The 25,717-nt window shown below is 38.8% G+C and overlaps 1 protein-coding gene and 1 long non-coding RNA gene across 2 annotated transcripts; both read right to left on the bottom strand.

Moving 5' to 3' along the window:
- Positions 1-3,578: 3,578 nt before the first annotated feature.
- Positions 3,579-7,333, bottom strand: LOC118762668. Its single transcript, XR_004998435.1, has 2 exons — positions 7,273-7,333; positions 3,579-3,943 (listed from the first exon to the last, which is right to left on the bottom strand). It is a non-coding gene; the product is annotated as an uncharacterized LOC118762668 (long non-coding RNA).
- Positions 7,334-8,787: 1,454 nt separating this feature from the next.
- Positions 8,788-21,213, bottom strand: LOC115211593 (calmodulin-like protein 10). The gene is made up of 3 exons (XM_036501612.1): positions 20,892-21,213; positions 13,725-13,810; positions 8,788-9,157 (listed from the first exon to the last, which is right to left on the bottom strand). Exons 1-3 carry the CDS (start codon positions 21,018-21,020, stop codon positions 8,956-8,958), a joined length of 417 nt encoding a protein of 138 aa, XP_036357505.1. The 5' UTR covers positions 21,021-21,213; the 3' UTR covers positions 8,788-8,955.
- Between the last annotated feature and the right edge of the window lie 4,504 nt (positions 21,214-25,717).

Here is a 25,717-nt window from a genome sequence, read left to right on the forward strand (position 1 = left end):
AAAAATGTAAAATGTATTGTTGTTTACTTAAACACGAGATATAGTCTTCAAATTTAGGATGCTTTTGAAAGACACTGTATTTTATAACCAGATCATTTATACTTTCTCACACAACAATTAAAATATATTTATTTTAAATCATTTATTTTAAATCGTTCATGTTTCTCCCCCTCTCTCACTCACACACATTATTTTGGGCGCGAAAGAGTTTTGTTTTTACTTTAAGCCGAGGAAATGTTTTGTTGAGAATCCATTTATTTAACAACAAAGAAACAAAGAGGTAGGTAACAATTTGTCAGTGAATTACACAATATAAATGGGTACAATTTCCGAGGCTTCCACCACACCCCACCCCGTGTTTCGGACCACAAAAAGGGTGTTGTAGCATATAAGGAGGCCAGGCTAGTTGACTCCACACAAAAAATCCGATTTGTTGTTTTCTTAGTGAAAATCGTGCGGATGTTAATCTACAAATTTACCAACATTTTTACCATTCATATCTGTTTGAAATTCTCTGTACGTAATTTTGCTTTCTCAGTGGTCAAGGCAAATGATGACTTTGTGCTGTTGCTGTTTTACTTCCTATGTTATTTAAAGCATTTTTCGATATGTGGCATTTCAACATTAGAAACGAATTCTGAACATGCTACTCAAGTTCGCTGAAACTTATCTACTGCCATGAACTTTTGAACGTTAGATAATTAGTGTTGGTTCATTCAATTAGAAAATAAAACCTGATGACGATGTAATTAGCAACTAGCACTTTTTGTCTCTTAGTTTTTGCTTACTTTTATGTTTAAAGTCTTTAATTGACTGTTATATTTCTTACGTAGAGTATCTGCATTCTTAATTTTTTAAATTTTATCATATATTTTAATTTTATTCTATTTTATTGCATTTTGCTTTATTTTTCAGCTGTTTGTTTCACGAAACAAGTTACTGTTGCTTGAAAACAACCGGGTAATGTTGTTTGTGTTTGAAAACAGTTTCTCATTGCTGATTTTTCGTTCATCAGAACCGCAACTTCAGCTTCAATTGTGCCTTCATTTAATTACATTTCCCCATCTGCCAGTTTCATTTTCTCCATCTCCTAATTTACATCATGCCACCTAAGAAAAGAATCTGTCTTGGGCACCGGGTTGCTGCTGTGTTGGCACAGAAGGCTAGAAGGGTCAATGAGACTTCTGACGAAACTAATTTGCGACTGGCTAAGACCTCTTTACGTGCTTTGAGCAGGAGAGTCACTGAAAGTGGCGACGAAAGAGCTATGCTACTTCAAAGGAAGCTGTCGTATGACCGTTCGGTGCGTTTTCAAGAAACGAGCTTAGCTCGATCTGCTCGCAATTCAAAAAACTCTGCTGCCACTGCCAAAGCAAGAACCTCCGAGACTGCTAAACAACGGGTACTCCACAATTCACAAGATGCTGCTGCCACTGCCACAGCCAATGCAAGAGCCTCCGAGACTACGGAACAACGGGCAGTCCGAAATTCACAAAACGCTGCTGCCACTATTACTACGCGATCTGCTGAAACTCCTCTATAGAGACGTGGTAGGCTACAGGGGAATAGTCCTCGGCGAGAGGCATTAAAAGCCCGAAAAGGTTCTATTGGCTCATGAAGGCTTTCATCTACGAACCGACGATAAGCTACTCCTCCCGTTCTGAAATCGAAATTGGGGGTATGTGCTCCACCTGCAAGCACTACAATGCTAAGAAGTGGTCAGCCGAATCACCTGAGATGTGCAGCTCAAATAGCAAAGTGCAGCTACAATCACTTGAAGACTCTCCTCAGCCTTTGAAGAACCTACTGGCAGGGTCTGCACCAAGGTCATCTGGATTTCTTCAATTTCTCAGGACATACAACTGCGCTTTTCAGATGACCTCCTTTGGGACTAAAGTTGTCCGAGAGGTGGATGCCACCTTCTAAGGTCCAGGGGCAGGTTTACCACCTCATTGGGTCGCTCCATCACCCTAACAATAGTTCACTGGCGTTTTTGCAGCTTTATTTCATCTCGGACTACAATCAACAGGCCGCTGCACGAGTAGCCATTTTCCCAGCGCTTGGAAACAACGCAGAGGCTGAAACTTTCAACAGAGACATCTTACTTGGCCTACAAACAATGCTGCACGAGCACAACAGCTATATCTTCAGCTTTAAATGCACGTTGGAGAACACACCCTGTCCCAACTACAACGTCGTCATTGACGCCGCTGACAAGAGGCCATCTGGGGGGGGGGCATGCTCACTGCTTCAATGCTCCCGCGCATAATGAAGTGGCAGTCGTTCTTCATGGGGACTAACACAACCCCAGAGATATAGTTATGTTATGCCGTGGCGGCAGCCTTCGTAGGATTAGCGAAACTCACCGCTCTTACGACAGCCTACAGTACCCCCTTTTGTTCACTCGCGGGGGGGGATGGTTATCATTTCAGCATTCAGCATCGTCAACCCAACGACCCCTCTGTGACATCGGCCAAAACAGTTTCGTCAAGGGTATATTATGCCTACAGATTTTTGTTGCGGGTTAACAGCTTCAATCACTTGCATCGGTCGATTGAATCCGAGCGTCTGTGTTTTATAAAAACACACCAGAAAGAGCTGCGCAGTGACAGCTACATTCATCTACGAGATGGGATCCAGAATGATGCTGATCCCCGAAGCCTGGGAAAGACATTCATCCTACCCTCCAGCTACACGGGAGGGGGGGCAGGTACATGCACGAACGAACCGAGGATGCAATGACGTACGTCCGAAATTATGGTCGTCCGGACCTGTTTATTACATTCATGTGCAACCCAAAGTGGGTGGAAATAACCTGTGAACTTTACCCTGGGCAACAACCTGCCCACAGGCGTGACCTACTTGCTCGAGTATTCCAGCTAAAGTTGGCCAAGTTGATGTCATTAATCAAAAAGGGGCAGATTTTTAAGCCAGTCATAAAGGGGAAAATTTTTGGCCAGTCAAATGTGACACCGTGGAATGGCAGAAGAGAGGAAATCCACATGCTCACATTCTGATTTGGCTAGCGACGAAAATCAACTCTAACGACGTTGATATAATCATCTCGGCTGAGATTCCTAACCCTGCCATCGACCATGAGTTATATGATATCGTCAGCATGAACATGATTCATGGTCTGCTCGGGCTGGGTGTTGATGGCCAACATGCGTGCCTACAAGGGGGGGGGGGGAGGTCGTGTAGTAAGTGATTCCCTAAGAAATTTGCTGATGAGACACGGACCAATGGAGACGGGTACCCCCTGTACAGACGGAGACGGCCTGAGAACGGTGGTTTCACCAGAAGAGTAAAGGAAAGTCAACAATCGGTGGGTTGTCCCTTACTGCCCGCTTCTCTCAAGATTTTTAACGCCCATATAAACGTTGAATTTTGCAGATCCGTTAAAGTGCATGTGTAAGTACATTAACAAGGCTCTGATGCTGCTGTATTTGGCCTTCAAAGTGCTAGTGGAAGGGATGAAGTTTCTGAGTACCTGTCGGGGCGGTACATCAGCAGCAATGAAGCTTTTTGGCGTATCTTCATTCGGCAATCGTGCATCTGACTGTTCATTTGGAGAATGGTCAGCGTGTATACTTTTCTGAGCACAATTCTGCTCAATTGGCTACCCGGTCAAAGGAAACAATCGTTACAGTTTTTTTTTAAGTTGTGTCAAACTGATACATTTGCAAAGTATCTTATTTATCCGCAACTGCCATCCTACTTTGTGTGGGATAAAAACGTTTGGACACGAAGACAGTCAGGGGTAGACGTTGATGGGCATCCACGCATTAAGTTTTCGGATTGCCTCGGGAGGGGTATAACACGGTGCATCCAAGCCAGCAGGAATGTTTTTACTTCCTTCATGAAGTTGTGGGTTGTCCGATCAAGCTTCTGTCTGAGGACTTCCTTCTGATGGCAAAGCAACGGTGCCCTAATGCAACATTGGCTACAATGACCTGATCTACAATAATGCTCTGATTGAAATCGAGGATACCCAGCTCAAAATGGGTGGGGCGGTGTTGAACACATTCGGTTCGCCGTCCTCATTGCGACAGGATGTTAACACACTCGCACCAAAGTTACTTCTGGAGTTGTCGTATGACGCTGATGGCCTTGCTGAGTACCTGTGAGTAAATGAATCGAAATTGCTCCCTGATCAGAGGCTGGCGTACAAAACTGTCGTCAGTTGAAAAAAAGGCGGGCGGCATTTTTTTCCTCGATGCTGCTAGAGGTACCGGCAAATCCTTTGTAACACAATTAATACTTGCTAAGATTCATCGCGAGAAACAAACTGCGCTAGCTGTTGCCTCCTCAGGAATCACTGCTACGTTATTGCTAGGAGATAGGTCGGCGCACTCGGCATTCAAGCTGTTTTTGGATATGGTGAGGGTCGAGGTTCCAACTTGCAACATAGGCAAAAATTCAGAGGAAGCTGAAGTTCTTAGACAGTGCCGTCTCATTGTATGGGATGAATGCAGAGTGGCCAATAAGGGTGCCCTTGAGGCACTGGACCGGTTACTGAAAGATATCAGGGATTCTACAACTTATAAGGGTGGTGTAACTCTATTACTTTCAGGAGGTTTCCAGCAAACCCTTCTTGTCATCCCTAAAGGGAGCAGGGCTGATGAAGTGTGCGAATACCTTAAGTCATCCACGCTAGGCCCCAGGTTAAGACCTTAAGCCTAAGCACAAACATGCGTGCGCACTTGCTTGGTGATAGCACGTCTGCGGCATTTGCTGAAGACATTTTAGCCCTTGGAGAAGACAAGGTCCCTAGGAATGATAGGGGCGACATATCCATCTCTGAACTGTGCAACATCGTGAACAACCCTTCCGATCTTTTGGAAACAGTGTTCCCCAATCTGGAAAGTAATTATGCAGACATCAATTAGCTCAGTGAAAGAACCATCCTGATCCCCCAAAACGTAGCAGTCAGTGCTCGCAATGGCCAGTTCATAAGCCGAATTCCGGGTGGAGAGCGCATCTACAAATCGATTGACCGGACCTCTGACCCCCAAGACATTGTCAGTTACCCTATCGAGTTTCTCAACTCATTGGGGCCAGCAGGACTTCCACCTCACATTCTTAGGCTAAGAGCTGGATGCCCAATTATGCTAATCAGAGACTTGCTTCCACCTAAACAGTGCAATGGGGCCGCTTAGTACTCAAGTCCCTGACGCCCCACTTGATTGAGGCCACCAATGTTACAGGGTGCGGGAGGGGTGAAACTGTTTTCATTTCAAGGATGCAGCTTTATCCCTCGGGGTCAGACATGCCGTTTACCTTCCGCATATCGTAGTCCCCGTTGAGACCATGCTTCGCCATGTCCATCGGCAAAGCCCAAGACCAAACACTATCGGTGCCAGGTATCCATTTGGGGGAGTCATGCTTTTCACATGGGCAACTTTATGTAGCCTGCTCCCGTGTGGGGAGCAGAAACACTCTTTTTGTGTATGCACCTCAGGGCAGAACACGCAAAGTTGTCTATTGCGATGTTTTATAGACAAACAGGTGATCCGGAAGCATTAGCCGGATATATTCTCAAACCATGGCAACATGATTTATAGACTCTTCCTCTCTTTTATTGGACAATGCTGACTTCAACAACAATGCTCACTTAACCGATATCAGTGCTTGGCTAAGTTGCTCATATAGTTAGGCTACAAGAGACAGGTCCCTTATATTTTGGTTAAGGGTGTTGCTAAGTTTTCATAAGTTACTCCAATCCAGATCCCCAATGCCAACCTTCGGATTAACCTTCTCCTATACAGATCTCTAATGCAATTTTATCCAATCCAAATCTTTGAGTCACCCTTCTTCACTGTAGATTTCCATTGCAAACCTTCAATGCATCCTTATCCAATACTAACCTTTGATGCAACTTCTCCAATGCAGATTTCCGAGGCAACCTTCTCCAATGCATATCTTCGATGCAGCCTTGACTGGTAGTACCCCTAGATTAGGATTAGTCGCTGGCTTGCCGGAAGGGTTCCTAACTCATGGGTCAAGGGGGGTTAGATGATAGAGGTGGTGCCATCAAAAGAGCCGGCATGTGCAACCTGATCACCTCTGCCGGTCAAACCCCCAATCTATGCGTTCCCATCGCAACACTGATTCTGCAGAACTGGGTTGGGTGTGAAAACCAACTTTAAAGTATAAATATTGATTTTTTTTAATCAGCAATGTTGCGTTCGATTAAGTCCTATTTGGGGTAAAAAAAAAAGCAATAAACTCATAAACCGATTCCTTATAATTCGTTTTTGGATTTGGTTTGCAAGATTCTTTATATGAGTTCGTGTGTTGAAGCATATTCTGTTGTGTCTGGGGAGAGTCATTTTCTTTTTGTGCCTTATAATGTAACACACTCACCGGTAAAATTTCCACTTTTTTCTTATTTTTATTTTCTTAAAAGGAGACAGAGGTGCATACATATACAAACACATGCTCACACACACATACATAGAAAATACACTAACGCGGACATGCAAGCACATAAATATGCAGTATACGTACATATAGATGCACACACATACATACATATATACATATGCATATACACATATATATACATACACACATATATACATACATACGTACATGCATGCATGTATAGGCACACACACACACACACACACACACACACACTGACTCACACACATGCGCACAAACAAACAAAAGGGAACGTAGTGTAAATAGTCAAAACTATTGAAAAGGTTGCAAGACGCCATGAAAATTTTAGTAAAATAAATATAAGAAAAAAAGTGGAAATTTTACCGGTGAGTGTGATACATTAAAAAGGCACAAAACGAAAATGACTCTCCCCAGACACAACAGATTCCTTATCGGATTTCCCACTAAAATTGGCTACACCCCATTTTCAACCATAACTTTTACCAATTTTGACATATTTTGTTTAAACTTGATGCCAGCATTACTTAGGACTCATGGGATTTTTCAATGCTTTAAGTTCTCAAAAAATAAAAAACAATCGAGGAGTGGAAAATAATCAATAAACTGATTCCTTATGGGATTTCCCAATCAAATTGCCTGCAACCTATTTTCAGCCAAACGTTTACCAATTTCAACGGATTTCGCTCAAATTTGATGTTAGTGTTACTTGTTTTGGTTTGAAATAAAGCGCTTGATCACTTAATAATCCTAATTTAATCCCGGGCAACGCCGGGCTATACTGTTAGTCTATGAATAAAAGGAAATTACTACAATTCCCTTCAAACTTTGTTTTTCTGACCTGGGCATCAATGTCTTGAGACTTACCTACTTTCCATTACATTTCAGACAGATTCAGAGCTGAGTTGCTGAAGCAGAAATATCATTATAGCAAACACTCTGCTCAACACCACAGATCTGCTTGTCAGTTACTTGACCTTAGCCACTTGAGTATGTCCCTTAGTAGCTAACAATATGTGCATCTCTAATGATGAGCAGGTGTAGTGGTGAGCATCATAGCCATGTGTTAACAGGGATTCTTTGGAGTTTTAATAAATGTAACAAAGACAAAATTCAAAGGAAATATTTAACATATTTCATTCTTTCTATAGAAAATAACAGTTGCTACCCACGGACAAAAATCGCTTTACACAATGTTATGAAATCAATAGCCTGACAATGGTGTGGCAACGGGGTCTGAGTGCAGTGTTTTAGCATCTTGTAAAAGCGAGAATGAACGAAAAAAGAAATGAGAAGAGAGGAAAGAGAGAAGGGGGAAGAGAAACGGAGAGAATAAAGAGAAAGAGGGAGGGGGACTTTTAAAGTAAAAGATTTAAGATGGAAGTTTTTTGAGTTAGTGCACGGACATAGTTAAATCGTACGAGAGTAATAGAATAAAAGAGAATTGACGACAAAGCGATAGAATCTAAAAGAGGGAAATCTTAAAAAGTCCAGAAACAGGCATTATTTTATCTTTTCTCATTTGACCTTCGGTGAGCTGGATAATATTTATATCTTGGTTGTTTCTAAGGCGGCGAGCTGGCAGAAACGTTAGCACGCCGGGCGAGATGCTTTGTGGTATTTCGTCTGCCGTTACGTTCTGAGTTCAAATTCCGGCGAGGTCGACTTCGCCTTTCATCCTTTCGGGGTCGATAAATTAAGTACCAGTTACGCACTGGGGTCGATACAATCGACTTAATCCGTTTGTTTGTCCTTGTTTGTCCCCTCTATGTTTAGCCCCTTGTGGGTAATAAAGAAACAGGTATTTCGCCTGATTTTACGTTCTGAATTCAAATTCCGCCGAGGTCGACTTTCCCTTTCATCCTTTCGGGGTCGATAAATTAAGTACCAGTTGCATACTGGAGGCCGATCTAATCAACTGGCCCCCTCCTCGAAAATTTCGGGCCTTGTGCCTATAGCAGAAAAGTATGCCTTGGGTGTTTGAAAAACGCTTTATACATTTGATTTTGTACAGTTGTTTCAGAGTGATAATCTGGAATTATTTAAATTCTATTTCGTTTTTACTAACTGAAGTGTGAACTAATTTCTCTGAACATTGATTATAACATAATCGGGCGATAATAAAGCAGAAGGAAAAAGGACATACGGCAGATAGAAATAGTAAATAAAAAAATAAACATAATTAAGATACAGTTATTAATAGTTTTATTATTCAGAATAATTAGTACAAGTATGAGAGGCATATAAAGGAAATTATAATGAATACAAGCATACACTTTCTACTATGGGCACAAAGCTTGAATTTGGTGGAAGGGTGCCAGTTGATTTCATTGACCCTCATTACTCAACTGGTACTTAATTTCTTAACCCCAAAAGAGATAAAAAGCAAAGTCAATCTCGGTGGCATTTGAACTCAGAAAAATAAAGGACAGACAGACAGACGAAATACTTCCAGACATTTTGTCCGGCGAGCTAAAGAATCTTCCAGTTCGCTGCTTTTCAAACATATTTAATAAAACCCTTTACTGTGCTTCTCTAAATGAGTAGCCTTTATAAATTCATCGCAATGTCTACAAATTCTTTATAATCAATCTTGCCATCTTTCATAGCAGATTTTATAATTGCTTGAGTATCTGCACCAGAGATATCCATACACAACGTTTTCATTGCTTCATTCAGTTCTTCTGTAGTCAGGTAACCAGATTTATCGACGTCGAATTTCTTAAAAGCGTTCTTAATATCTTCCGGATCTCTAGACAAAGAAATATGTTAGAAAAAGAAGCAATATTAATAATACATAAAACAATTGGTAGAAAATGTATTAAAATGGCAATCACGTCTAATTTAGGCACAAGACCAGCAATTTTGAAAGAGTGGTCAGTGGATACTATACTTGCTTAACCGCTACTATACTTGACTTGTACTTATTTTATCAAACTCGAGACGATGAAAGTATATTATATCAGTAACTAATAACTGGGACTACTAGAGTATTCATGCCTATTACCTTATTTATTGCATTTAGCTGTTTCAAATATTAATATAATTCGTCTATAATATTTGTTCCTTATCTTATCTTTCATTTGTGCGTGGTGTATCCTATCTAGTTTATTGATTCCTAACTATTTGTATATCTGGGTTTCGTTCGTATATTATGCTGTGATATTCTAGTGCTTAATTTTTTTCTCTTTAAGATTGCTTTGGTACGCTTTTCTAAACTGAATCTCAAATTAATTTCTTTGATAAATTCGTGTACTTTCTTTTGGAGAATTTCGAGATGCTTATCATTTGCTGTTTACAATTTGAGTTCACCCCTGGACAAGAGGTGGTTGATTGTTTACTATAGCAGCTGCTTCCACATCCTGTTCTGTTTAACATATCGGTTAAAGAAGTCAATACCAGACAGAAAAGTGGGGAGATGGAGACTACTTGGAATATTCCTCTTCTACGGGGGACAGTTTTAGTTTTTATAACTCCCTCTTTTGTCAGTAACTTCAAAACTGTTGGCCATTTACTCATGATATGCTTATATATTCTATTACTTTCAGTACTACTTTAGTCATGGTTAACGTTTTCCAAGGTCCACTCATGAAGAGTTTCTAGGATCATTATTATTATTATTATTATTATTATTATTATTATTATTATTTGAGGCAAGCTTACAGCTTATTTTCCAGAGTAACATGGAAAGTGTCAGCTGTTCATAGCTAGCAGACTATGAACAGCTGAACCCTGCGATAAATTCTTGCAATTCCAAGCAACGCTGATTTTTATAGGCGTTCTACCTTTGTATTTGTACCATTCTTTTTGAGCCATCATGGTATTTGGGTGGTGATACTTCCAAGAGCGCTAATTACGTCTACTCTTCTATTGACCACAGTCATCGTATTTCCCACTTCAAATCGTCATAGCTGTTAAGTTTTACTTCTTTCTATTTAATCCTGCAATCACTAGAACATGCTTTGTCGATTATCATGCATGTTCCTTGTTTTTTATTCACCACAACAATGTCCGGTTTCCGATGTCTGGTCAGATGATTATACTAAATCATTGCATCCCACAGGATTTTGCAATTTCCGTTCTCGGTGACTCCTTCCGGAGTTTGCTCATACCACGTCTTTGTTCTTTATAGACCGTGATTTCCACAGAGTTCCCATTGGATCATTCTTGCTACATTCTCATGTCGTCTTTTGTATTCGCGTTGTGCCAATTTCGAGCATTCGCTAACGATATGCCATACCGTTTCACACCTCTCACCACATATTCTGAATTTTTCGCTGCCGGTAGTGTTGTCGATTCTGCACATCCATTCCATTCCAATCTCCTTTATATTCCGCTTGATGCCTTCTGATTCTGTTCCCAAGGACCCAACAATAATTAGCACTATCTTCATTTTCTATAGCCGGGCTATTTCGTACTTAAGAGGGTTGTATCTATCAGTCTTTTTGCCTTTCTTCTTGACTATTCGTAAGTCAAAGGAGCATGCAACATCAATTATACAGCATATGTGGTGCACCTTGTCCACCATCACTAGGTCCGGTTTGTTATGCTCTATCACCTAATCTGCTTGGATTGGGATATCTGCGGTTTGTGCTCACACCACATCTTACCTTTCTATAGTCCCACCTTTCGCATAGTTTCCAATGTAGCACTTTCGCTACCTGATCGTATCGCCACAACTTCTAGTGGTGTTGGGCAAGTCTAGGGCATTCGTTCGTGATAAGGGCAATGGTTTCATCCACCCTGTTGCAGATGCGGCACGGCGGAGACACTTTCTCATTCCTACGGTTGGCCCCACTATTCGTGGCTAAAGCTTGGAGTTGCGCTGCCAATATAGTACTCTCGGTCTCTTTTTTAGGGTTCCTTTAATCAGCCAATCCTACCTATTTCTACCAGCAACCCCTGATGTGGCTACATAGACTTGATTATGTAGTCCTTTCTTGCGTAATTTTTCTTCGTGTCCTTTTTGTACTGCTTCCTTTGTTTTCCCTTTTTTCTCTGCTCTCAGTCCTTCGTTCCTAACTGTCACTAGCAAGGTTTCCTTACTTTGGACTAGGTATCTCATTAAGCTCTCGAGTTCGATACGTATGCAGTCTTTCACACTTATCCGTCCCCTTCCTCCATATGCTCTCCTCATGTATAGGTGATCAGTGTCTGCACGTGGATGATGGGCTTCAATCATTGATTGGAGCATTCTTGACTTCCTGCCCGTATCCTTTAGCTCCTCCTCTGACCATTTCAGCATTCCAGCACCATACCGAGCTACTGCGACTGCGCGCGAGTTTATTACCGACATCATGTTTCTGGCATTCAGCTTTCGAGTCAATATTTTTCTCACTCGTCGCAGGTACTCTCTTTTTTGTCTTTTCCTTCATTTATCTGCCTAAAGTCGATAAATTAAGTACCAGTTACGCACTGGGGTCGCTGGAATCCACTTAATGCCTTCCCCAAAATTTGAGGCCTTGTGTTTAAAGTAGAAAGGATCATTATTATTATTATTTTTTTTTATTATTATTTTTTTTATTATTATAATTATTATTATTTTCATTACTTTTTCACAGCTTCTAACGCTGGAAACGTACTACGGTATCAGCTGTTCACTACCAGTGAACGAAGGTAACACCCCTTATTTTTCGAGTACCTTCCGGAATATTCAAGCGGTTCCAAGCAGTGCTGTTTTCTGCAAGTGCTCCACCCTTATTGCAGCCCCTGTTTGTTCCACGTACTTCTCGAGATTTTGCTTACTGTTCCCAGGGCTCCGACAATTATTGGTACTACTGCTACCTTTTTCATCGATTACAACTGCTTAATTTCCTAACCTACCCTGTTATATCACTCGACTTTTCTTTCTTCCTAATCGCATACCTTGTTGTCAGCTGGGCATGCTATATCTATGATCCAGCATAGTTTGTTTTCTTTCTCAATTAAGACTATGTCTGGCTTCCTTTTCTCTATCTCATGGTCGCACTGAGTCATAAAATACCATAGTATCTTTGCATTTCTATTTTCGACGATGCCTTCAGGTTTGTGGTCGTACCAATTTTTTACTCTGTCAAGTCCATACTTGTTGCAAGGTATCCAATGGAAAATCCTGGCTATATTGTCATGGCGTCTCTTATATCCCTTCTGGGCTAGTGGCGTACATTGACTGGTAATATGCCATACGGTTTCACTGTTTTGTCCACAGATTCTGCACTTATCACTTTCTGCTGTGTTGTCTATTTTGTATTTTATGTAGTTTGTTCTTAGTACTTGCTCTTGGGCAGCACAGATCAGAGCATCCGTTTACGGTTTTAAACCACTTATAGTCATCCACAGCCATCTTTTTTCTCTGTCTGTCTTATTTTCAACACCTCTATGAAATTGAACATGCGTTCTTTTCTTTACCCACCTATTTTCAGTTTCATCCGTTTTCAATTTCTTGTACAGTGCTTAATCTTTGCAATCTTTCAACCTACACAATCCTGACCTTCCTACTTCTAATAATAGCAGTTCTGTGAAATTTTTTACATACCATGCTATGTTGTTTTCTTCTGCTCTAATGCTGTGTTCGCATTCAATAAGTCCTCTTTCCTCTCTTTTTCTTGGCACATACAATCTGTCTGTGTCACTTTTTGGAAGGAGTGACCCATAACTAGTTAGCAACTTCCTTGTCATTCTGTCTAAGCTGTTTAGTTCGTCTACAATCCATATTATTATCATCATTATTATTATTATTATTATTATTATTATTATTATTATTATTTTTATTATTATTATTATTATTATTATCATCATCATCATCATCATCATCATCATCATCATCATCATTATCATCATTACTATTGTTAATTATGTCATTTCATACATAACAGAAACTTAAGTCTCCGTCTTGTTGTTGGATATTAATTAATCTAATAATTACAATGAATTATTATTGTTATCATTATTATTATTATTATTATTATTTTTATTATTATTATTATTATTATTATTATTATTAATAATTTTGATCAAACGAATTCAGTTGTTTGACAGTGATTTCATTGATTTGAACACTAAACTAAATTAATTTCTGCATTTAATTTCCTACTATTCATTGTAATTATTAGATTAATTAATATCCAACAACAAGACGGAGACTTAAGTTTCTGTTATGTATGAAATGACATAATTAACAATAGTACTTCATTATGAAAGCGTGACATTGTTGTTATCACGGAAGATATTATGAACTATAAATGGCGGTGCCCCAGCATGGCCACAGCTCGTGAGCTGAAACTAGATAAAATAAAAAATAAAATAAATACAAAGGAGAGAAATTATATGAATGGACTTACTTAAGTGTATCTTGGCTCATCAGTTTAATGAATTCCTCCTTGATAACTACTCCATCATTATTCAGGTCAAGACCTTTCAAGTCTTTCTGTCGGAGTAAAATAACAGTAATTCTAATAAGAATAATATTAAAAATTAAAAAAATAATAATCACAATGGTTTCACATTTTGGCACAAGACCAGCAAACTGGAGTGGCGGAGGGGACAACTTGATTACATCAACCCCAGTGCTCATCTGGTACTTATTTTGTCGACCTCGAAAGTCAGCCTTAGCGGAATTTGAACCCAGAACGTAAAAACTGAAGAATTGCTGCTAAGCATTTTGCTCGCGCAGTAAGGATTCTAACAGCTCGCGGCCTTAATAATAATAATTATGAAGATGATGATGATGATGACGACGATGAGGATGACGACGACGACGACGACGACAACGATGATGATGATGAGGAGGAGGAGGATGATGATGATGATGAGGATGATGATGATGATGATAATGATTTAAAATTTTGGCACAAGGCCAACAAATTCAGGGCTGCGGGTAAGTCGATAACATCGACCTCAGTGCCCAACTGGTACTTATTTTGTATACCTCGACAGATTGAAAAGCAAAGTCAATCTCGGCAGGATATGAATTCAGAACGGAAAGACGGACGAAATGCCGCTAAACAATTTACCTGGCGTGTTAACGATTCTGCCAGCTCGCCACCTTGATAATAATAATTGTTATAAATAATAATAATAATTATTATTATTATTATTATTATTATTATTATTATTATTATTATATGTTTGAGTTTTGCTTTATGTCTGTACAAGTTGGCTCCAAGTCTCACCCAGAGACCTCAAGAGACAACAGGTTGGAAGTTCTGTATTATTATTATTATTATTATTATAATTATTATTATTATTATTATTATTATCGAGTGAGAGAACAGCGAATGCCATCAAAGTGACACTAGGTAAAATATACGAAGCCCAGTATACCCATCATGACTGATAAGGGTACACCAGGCACATGCATCACAACCAAATGTGCGCGACATGGTGATCTCATATCAAGATAAACAGCGCATGACCTTGCAGGTGGGGCCAAGTTAGAATTTTCTTCTGGTCGAGTAGCCCATCCCGCTCAAAAGTTCCCTGAATAAGGATTATTTAAGGATGCTGAACGAACCACCCATGTTTTCTAAAGGTGAATTATCCAAGCCTTCAAGAATTCCTTTCAACACACAGCTAATGATGCTCCCCCACTACTTCTGCTCGTGGTCAGAGATACACATATCGTCAGCCACTAAAGGACATGGTCAACTGGTTAAGGTCAAACAACTGACAAGCAAATCTGTGGTATTGAGCAGAATATTTGCTGTAGCCCAGTGTATATGATAACACTTCCAATCAGTTAAGTTCAGAAGCCATGAGAGCCACTGTCTGCTACTGTATCAGGGCATATAATTATTATTATTATTATTATTATTATTATTATTATTATTATTATTATCATCATCATCCTTTCTACTATAGGCACAAGGGCTGGAATTTGAAGGGAAGGGACTAGACGATTACATCTAACCCAATGTTTCACTGGTTCTTATTTTATCGACCTCGAAAGGATGAAAGGCAAAGTCAACCTCGACGGTATTTGAGCTCAGAACGTAAAGACAGATGAAATACCGCTAAGACTTTCGCCCGGTGTGCTAACAATTTTCGCCATAAGTGCTCTAGGAATGATAGCAAAAGGGGCTGGTTGCTACTATCTCAGGTACCTGGTTATCCAAAAATGGAAGAAATTTTTAAAATAGTGGTATGGGGAACTGCTGGTATCCTACGAAAAATATTGTCTTTATAATCCCCAGAACATTTTAATCTGTAAACATTGTCAAAAGTACGTTTAAATGGACATAATAGCAAATATTCTTTTACTGTCACTTTAAGATCACACTATTGTCTTATACTATTTTAATTGCTTCAGTCATTTGACTGCAGCCTGCTGGAGCAGAGCCTTTAGTCGAGCATCGACCCCAGGACTTATTCATCGTAAGCTTAGTACTTATTCTATCAGTCTCTTTTGCTGAACCGCTAAGTTACGGGGATGTAAACACACCAGCATCGGTTGTCAAGCGATGTTGGGTGGACGAACACAGACACACGAACACACGCATATATATATATATATACATATATACGACGGGTTACTTTCAGTTTCTGTCTACCAAGTCCACTCACAAGTGGCTATAGTAGAAGACACTTGCCCAAGGTGGCACGCAGTCTTTCTGAACCCGGAACCATGTGGTTGGTAAGCAAGCTACAATCAAATTACTTTTAAAACAAACTTTTAATTTTCTTATGTCTTGACAGACATTCTTTAGAACAGCTGTTCTCAAACTTTTGAAACATTTTTACAGTTTTTTCGTTGATTCGCGGTCCCATATAAAATGCAGGATAACTAATACGGGAAAATGACATACATTCATGTACCGTAATTTCTGTACTATGAACCACACCGCCCTTAGACCTGCAACCCCAAAAACCACAACTGAATCCACGCAATGCCCCATTGTGATACAATAAATACATATGAAAATAGAGGGAATTAGTTGATCAATTGGTTACAAAACATGAGAAACGAAAACTGTCTGAAAATATCCCGAGCATCCTCTATTCACAACTGTTCATTTTGCAGAAAGAAACTGCGGTTATTACACTGAAATCTACGGTATATATACGTACATGACAGTGTACGTATATATACCTTCCCCTTTCACAATGTTTCGGATGCTATTCCTCATCCCCAGTGTCAGGTCATTCCTCATATTGATTATCCAAGAAGTGCATTTCAACCAATTTAACTCTTTTCAGCAGAAGAATTATACTAGTATCCCAAAATGTACAGACGCCGCTGTCAATTGGACCACTAGTACGCATGGATAACCACAATTTTAGTAGAAACATCGTCTTTTCCTACTCCATTGAAGGTTTGCCATCCCTTAGATATATATACATAGGCACATAGATATAGGCGCACACGAATATATGCAAATAAAACTACATTCTATTATTCTTGTCATTTTTATAGGTTCCAGTCATCGGACTTGACTTACTAACATCAAAATATTTCACACCTGTTCTACATACTCAAGCATCCGTTACACGGTGTTTATAACTTCTGATTAACTCATCCTTACAACATGACACACTTCTTTCTGGGTTCTTGTTTCAAGTAAATTCATTGGAAATTATTATCATTCTTTACAAACAATATTGTACGTTAATGATAGCATGACTGTTTCGGCGAATGAATTTGTTTTCGAAATATTTCACAAACATCTTTCACTGTTAAAATTATACATTCAGCTAAGTAAAATAATGTTTTCGAATTTTGGCACAAGACCAGCAATTTCGGAGGAGGGGTAAGTCCATTACATCGATCTCAATGCTCAACTGGTACTTATTATATCGATCTCGAAGGGATGAATGGTAAAGTCGACCTCGGCTGCATTTGAACTCAGAACGTAAAGAGGGACGAAATGCCGCAAAGCATTTTGCCCGGCGTGCTAAAGATTCTGTCTCCTCGCCGCCTTTCAGCTAAGTAAAATAATCCTTTCTTCTATTGGTACAAGATCTAACATTGTAGAGGGTTAGTTAATTAAATCGACTCCAGTGCATAACTGGTACTTATTTCATCGACTCCGAGAGGATGAAAGGCAAAGTAGACCTCGGTGGAATTTGAACTCAGAACCTAAAGTCGGACGAAATACGGATAAGCATTTTGCACGATGTGCTAACGATTCTGCCAGCTCGCCGCCTTTCAGCCAAGTTAAATAATAGAAAAGGTATGAATCGAAAAAAGAAAACCATGAATGAAATTTACAAACGCCATGAAGTGATTTTCTCCTAAAAGCATAATCTAATTAAATAATGAGTGTGAAAATTACAGAAGATTATGTCTCGTAAAATTGTTCAGGGCCTGGACTTCATGCGGATGGTCATATTGCTACATATCTTTTTCAAATTGGCACATAGCCATAAATGCAAGTTAAATGGTTCATAGTTAGTTCCAGCGATTCAATACTTAACTCTTTCCAGTAAGAATGAAAGGCGGAGTCGAACTTTACATTTTGAAATTAGAATGTAAAGGGTTGTAAGTAGTTAATTAAATACCGCAAGGTATCATCCAGGGGCGCTTTGACAATTCTGTGAAACCATCGTTCAAAACAAAGTGTAATAATATAGATTTCAAATTTTGGCACAAGGCCAGCAAGTTGATGAGGAGGGTATAAGTTGATTACAGCGACCGCAGAGATCAAGCCCGAAAGGATGAAAGGTAAAGTTGACCTCAGCGGAATCTTAACTCAGAACGTAAAGACGGATGAAATGCTGCTAAGCATTTTGCCCGTCGTAAAACGATTCTACCAGTTCGCCAACTTTAATAACAACAACAACAACAACAACAACAACAACAATAATAATAATAATAATAATAATAATAAAAGAAATAATCAGGACAGAATGTTATCGCAGAGTAAGAGCAATACTCAAGACAGAGCTGAATGCGAGAAACAGGATCGAAGCGATCAATACTTTAGCCATACCAGTCATGACTTACAGTTTCAATATCATTAACTGGTCAATTACTGAAATATGTAATCTTGACAGAAAAATACGAAAACTGTTTGATGACGCATAGAATGCACCACCCTAAGGCAGATATAGAACGACTTTATCTGCCAAGAAAAGAGGGAGGCCGTGGACTTTTACAACTGGCAATAACAATGAAGATTGCTACAATTGGCCTAGACACCTACCTGAATAACTCTGAGGACTGGATGTTAAAACTTGTCTCAAAACATGAAAACAAGAAAGCATCATACTCAGTAACAAAACAGACAAAGGAATATCTAAGTGAATTCCGAATACAACAAATTTCTGAATTAGACATACAAGAAACAAGCACAGAAAAAGCTAAGCGCTAAAACTGCTGCCTTAGATATTCTGATTGATAAATGGCAAGAGAAACCTCTCAATGGCAAATACCCAAAGAGAGCGAATAATGCAGATGTTGATAAAGCCCTGACCCATCAATGGCTAATGGCCTCTGGCTTAAAATCTGAAACAGAAGGGTTTATCATAGCAGCTCAAGATCAATGTCTACCTACAAGGAACTACCAGGCCAACATATTAAAGAACGGCAGTAGCCCAACATGTCGTGTATGTCAACAACAAAATGAAGCCATTGATCATGTTTCTCCAAGTGAAGTCTTCGTGCGCCTACAGAGTATCTCAACAGGCATGATAGAGCTGCACAATATATTCACTGGGTAATTTGCAAAAGCCTGGACTTGCCCCATGATAAAAACTGGTGGGAACACAAACCACCTCCAGTGCTTGAAAATGACCACATCTTACTCCTCTGGAACTTCACCATTCAAACTGACAGAAAGATAGATGCAAATAGGCCAGACATCATATTGAAAGACTTCAGACAAAAAACATGCCTCCTCATTGATATGACTGTCCCAATCGATATAAACATATCTGTCAAGATAATAAGAACAATGGAAATGTATGGAGTAGCAGAGAATATGAGAAACCTTATATGGAATAGCATGAAATACTGGAAAACGGAATTGACAGCAAGAAAGCAAGTAATAGGAGAGATGTTTTCCTAGTATCTTCCAGGGGAACGGTGTGACTCCACTGATGTTCGGGGTGGAAATGATCCCCTTGAGTGAAATACTACGAAAAACGAAGTTTGGGTATGATCTCGGAAGAGGTAAGGGAAAACTAAACCACTTGCTATTCATAGACGACCTGAAGCTATTCGCAAAAACTGAGGCAGAACCGGACAGCCTATTCCAGTCTGTGCGGATTTTCTCCAAAGATATTAAGATGGTGTTTAGATTCTCAAAATGTGCCACGATGGTGATGAGATGAGGAAATCTTGTCAAGACAGAAGGCATATGTTTACCTATTTTCAGAGAAATTCCATCAATTGAGGTACCTTTGGCGCCCGGAGATAACTTTGGCAGAAGGAATAGGGTGGTCTATACCCTCCTAAAGGGACATGCTTGACCTCCTCCTTCTGCCCATGCATCAGTCCCTGTCCCACTACCAGCCCCTTTTCGAGTAATACCAACAATTGAGACAAATCTGGCACCCGGAGGTAAGTTTTGTAAGAGGAATAGAGAGGCCTACCTTCTCCCACAGAGATCAGTCCGACCTCCCGTTCCTCCCACTGCAAACACACCCACCCCACTCAACCCCCTTCTCTCTCTATTGAGTAATATTGTCGAATGAAATAACTTTGGCAACCTGGGCCTCTTACACTGAATGTGAGAGTCAGATCTCTCCTTTCGAACACATTAACAGTTTCGAAACATTGTTTACAAAATAATAGCTGATCATTTGCGAAGGAGCGTGTCAACAGTCAACACAGGATTTTTGCTTTGGTAACTTTTCCTACTATGTATCATACTACGATGTATAAAACAGTGAATGGCATGATATGCATGCATTATATTGCACGTTAATTAAAATGTAACAAAAGATTTTTTTATGGTGTTCATTTATTATTTTATTCGTGTCAAATCATGACACCAAAATGGAAGTCATCAATTAGGAGAAAAACAAGAAATGCTGCTTCTACCAGTAGGACTCGGTCGGACAAAGTGTACAGACAAGCCGAACAAGAAAGAGATACAGAAGCACGGAGTGCAAAGCGTCAAAATATAGAAGTGAGAGACTCTGAGCAACAAACAAATACCTCAGCACGTCGATCACGTAGGCTAAATCCGGCTGTCAGTGCTGCAGAACAAGAGAGCAATACCGCAAACTTCGATCAAGTTCTCCCACAATTAGAGCTACCGAACAAGCCTATAACACTTGAGCACGACTGCAAACTAAGCAAGCGCAATTGCAAGTCGAAGATGATGAGTTACAAAATATTTCCCTCGCGGATAGTGAAATCGATGAAATGATGAAATTAGTCATTTTGTGTGTATACGCGCGCGCGTATGTGTGTGTGTGTGTGTACACACGTACGCATACATACACACATATTCAATACTTGCGTTTTAATGTGCTCGAAAGTATGTTTTGCGACTGTGCAGTGAGCGATGTTTGTATTTATGATATAAATATAAAGCTGAAAAACTATTAAAACTTTTACAAACCTCCACAACTTCTTTGGAAACAGATGGAAACATATCCTTGAAATAATCGAAGAACTCTTGATATTCTATTTTTCCATTGCCATTCGTGTCGATTTCATCAAAGACTTCACTCCAATTTATAACAAACATCGCGAACTAATTGTAACGAAAATGGATATTAACCTCGAGGAGAATTGCTATTTTCCTGTCTGTAGTATGGAACACTTGTCACACTTAGCTAGCACCCTTTTGCTTTTATATAAAACAACTCCTACCACCCACTACTAAAGCTGCTGATAATTCATTGGTTACCAGCAGTGCTTTCTTTAACCTCGCCATCAGAACATCTGCTAAAATTATTACATTCCCGCTACCACACATCACAGACGCTTCTTTCTATAAGTATCAATGTGGTTATCTTTTGAGAAGTGACATCGATCATTGATCATTGCTTGTTACTGAAAGAATGCTAGTTCACTCATACAAGCATTCACAGGCTTCCCTTGTACACGCACACACATACACACATATACTCACACAGAATTGAAACGCCGTTTGATTTTACTTTTCAGCGTTGAATGTTCACCACCCACTTCTATTGCACACGCACACATACACAAACACACACACACACACACATACACACAAACATCCATATACACCCTTTTATATACACACAGATATACTCAAATAGAGTCGAAACGCTCCCACTACCATTTTGCCATCACCCCTTCCTTTCTCATTCATATGTTGTGACGGAGAAAAACACAAGAATATTATTATAGTAGATACACACGCACACACACATACACATTGAGAAATCTGCAGTTACTCTATTCAGGTTACAAGTTCAGGTTTATACCTGTAACTAATGGAGCCTGAGATATATAACACACTACCTAAATACCAACTTTGAGAAATTAGGCTTCACAAGACCAAAAAGAAGAAAGACAATTCAAAGACTACAGATCCATTCCATCACTGGATTTGTTAAAATCTGTAAAATTTTCCAGATGTTTATCATTTAAATATACATGAACCTGTCTAGATGTACAAGGATATTTGTGGTTTTCGTCACTGTTTACAATTATGGTTTTAAAAATTTTTATGTATCATATAGATGTAATTTTTGACGCTGAATCCGAATTTATTATTCATATATTACAGAAAGCTTTTGGCAAAAATGTTACAGGTGTTCAAAGTTTTATAATTTTCAACTTATCAGAAAACGGTGCGTTCGCTGCCTCTTCCATCCTCAGGGGTGGGGAGTACCGGTATGTCAAAACATTAAACTAGCTACAGTAAACTGAAAAACATTAAAACATTCAAGAGCAAATTCAATATTTATGAGCTACGAACAAACAAACAGGAATTGCTAGAAATAATAGTCGAAACATTGCTTAAAACAGACATTTATTAGTTTTAAAAAATTTAAGAACGAAAATTTGCAATACACTCTAGGATTGTGTAAAATAAATTATATTTCTCATATCTCCTCCACATAAATTCACAATCATAAGAGCCGACTATGGAATGGTGTGTCCCACACCGACATTTTTTCCAACCTTAAAAAATGGTCATCTCACTGCTTACAATCATTTCAATAAATTAATTACAAATTTGTACATTAATATTACATTTTTGTGACATGAGTATAATTTCATCAGAGAAAAAAAGCTGCTCCTTTTGATGTTATATATGGACCCATCTTCTTTTCTTCTTTTAAATGGATATAAACTGTATGTATGTATATAATGTATGCATGTATATATATATATATATGTATATATATACTAGCATTATGACCCGTCGTTGCCGGGTCATAGTGCTAGTGCATGTATATATGCTTATATATATGTGTACATATTACATGTACATCTATATATATGTACATCTACACATAAAATACAAAATACAAAGTTATATCTTGATATCGCTAGTGATAACAATGCTCAAAATATATAACAGACTGGAATTGTTAGCCCGTCTCTTGTAATTTCGATCAATTGTATCTTGTCCTCCCTCTTGTATAGAAGTGTGGCTACAATCCAGCCTACCTCTACTTCGGGGGGGGGGGGGGGTTAAATTTTTATCCGGGACGTCCTACGTCCCAGATATAAAGGTAAAAATAAAATATTTCCACTTTGCAAGTTCGAGTCGAGTACTCCCTTGCACGCTCCGTTGACTCGAACCTTGCTTCTATTGTGGCGAATTTACCGTCTCTGGTTAGATATCTTTCATAGTCGCACCAAGATACCTTTCGAAGGCGCTTTCCTCCAGGTGTTCAAATCTTCTTTTTTCTCTACATTGTATACTTTATAGACAATAGTCTTTTCTTTAATTTATTTTTTTATTATCCATCTGGACTATTCCATTTCAGCACACTTATTTTATTTTTAATTTATTCCCATTCATGTGAAACCACTTATTCAAGTTCAAGTCATTGATGCAATTTTATACCAATTGCTATTTTTACTTTTGTTATGTTACGATTATATTATACTTTAGTTTGATTTTAATTATTACTTACTACATATAATTCAATTGTCATTATTATTTTTATTGTTAAAGTGAAAGTATCTGAGAAATGTTTTGTTTCACTTTTAACACGTAATACTGAAATAGTGGAGAAGACATAATATTGCTATGGGCTCGCTCGAGGCAAGAAGTTGAACATTTTTTGCCCATGACACTACATGGACCCTAAGTAAGGCACGTGAAAATTTGAATGAAATTGGTTGTGTAGTTCTCAAGTTTTAGGGAATCGTAGTGGAGAAGATATGATATTGCTGTGGGCTCTCTCTCTCTCTCTCTATGTACGTCTGTCTGCATTCCTAGAGAAAATTATTATCGTCACCACCACCACACAATCATGAGAACAAATATTATGAATCAGATATTTATTGGGTTAATTTATATATGCGTGTGTGTGTATCTACATATAAATATGTATATATAATGTATATATACAAAGTGTATATATCTGTATTCATATATTTATGTGCGTGTGTGTGTGTGTGTATAATTTGTATACATTTGTATATATAATGCGTACACACACATATAATGCTTATATATATACATATATATATTTAATGCGTATATATATATATACATCATGTGTGCATTATGTCGTCGGTTGAGCATATCTCAGTCCGGTCCGGGAATCGAACTCATTACCTCTTGGTTGTGAGCCCGATGCTCTTACCACTAGGCCATTCGCCTTCACACACGTATTTAGATGTACAGTTTATATATCAATGAATGGTCATATCAAGAACATTTTTAAAAGAGTTTATTTTGTATTTTCCTTGAAGATTGAAGTCTGATCCTTTTTCATATTAAAAGTATTTGAATATAGAACTGTGACATCTCATTTTGCAACTTCTTGGAAAAATTACTGATATAAGTAGCTCAAGCGGACTCATGACCTGGTTTCATGATTCTGACAGTAGTAATTACCAGCATAGTAGTCATGGGTGAGAAGATATGCATTAACTTCAATAAAGAATTTCATGAAGCGTAGTAGGTAATCTAAAATTTTATCAATGACCAATATTTAACTTCCATTATGAAAACTCATCGTCGTAACCGACTGAGTGTCACTTAATATATAGGGATATTAATGAAAGTTTATATCATTTTATATGCAGGATATGTTTCACATTAAGTATCACACACACACACACACACACACACTCACTCATTCACTCACACACACAGATCTTTCAGATAGATAGACAGACAGACACACACACTCACACACACGCGCGCGCGCGCGCATATGTATGTGCAAGTACTTAGAAATTTTTGCTTTGCTACCCTGGTGCGCATTTATCCAACCAGTCTGGCTTGAACTGTAAACCGTGGTGAAGGCAACTAGACCCAGGAGATGAAGAAATTTAACGGAAAAACTAGTGATAAGTTGTTTATTAAGCTTCTGGTGAACATTTTGTCGCCTACATTGGTGGGTGGCCCGAAGCAGCTCTGTGTCTTGGTGGAAGAAGCCGAAACACCTACAGAGTTACTTCACCCCATTATAAGACACCAACTCTTATGTTTGGAAGAGACGTGTTCCCCTAACTCTTTAAACCCGGAGTCATTGCGTGTTTGCACCACCTGCTAGAGTAAGCTGAAAATCTCCTTCAATCGGCCTCGTTTTTTATTTAAAAAAAAAAGAAAAATGATCACATTTGGTAGATCAATTCCAAATTCACCTATACTTGAAATAAAATGTCTGGAACGCATTATATCTTTGATTTGCTCAATTAGAGCTGACATGGTTTGAAACCCAACAATCTCTCATTTGGTAAGTATCTGCAGTTTCGCAGAATTCAGTATTGCGGTTATATAATGTTGAAGATATTTGAAAGATGCCCCAATGTTAAGGGTGATGCAGAAAGACATTTCCGAAGCTGCAATTAATGAAGTTTGGAGAAATTTGATGTTAAGTGGTGGACTGTGTGTGGACGTGCCGTTCTATGCTAGGTTAATGCTGGGTGAAAGAGTGTTTTGGCTACATGAGGGTATAAGACGTAGGAGAGTAAATTTTCAATAGATTCCAATTACACATGAACGCACGCGTGCGAGTGTATGTACGTGCGTGCGTGCGTACGTGCGTGCATATGTATGTATGTATGTATGTATAGATGTATGTGTGTATATACGTGATATCGAAGAGGTTGTAGATCATTGTCTTCTTGAGTTTATAGACAGACCAATGAAAGCGGAAACTCCTTGCCCTATTCATATATCCTCACAATAAAATAAAAATAGCAAATCAAATTAAAATAGAAATATAAGAGATACAAAGAGGACTTTATTCCCCAATAGTGAACTTTTTTCCA

Source organism: Octopus sinensis, linkage group LG1 (genome assembly GCF_006345805.1).
Source record: "Octopus sinensis linkage group LG1, ASM634580v1, whole genome shotgun sequence".
Taxonomy (NCBI): domain Eukaryota; kingdom Metazoa; phylum Mollusca; class Cephalopoda; order Octopoda; family Octopodidae; genus Octopus; species Octopus sinensis.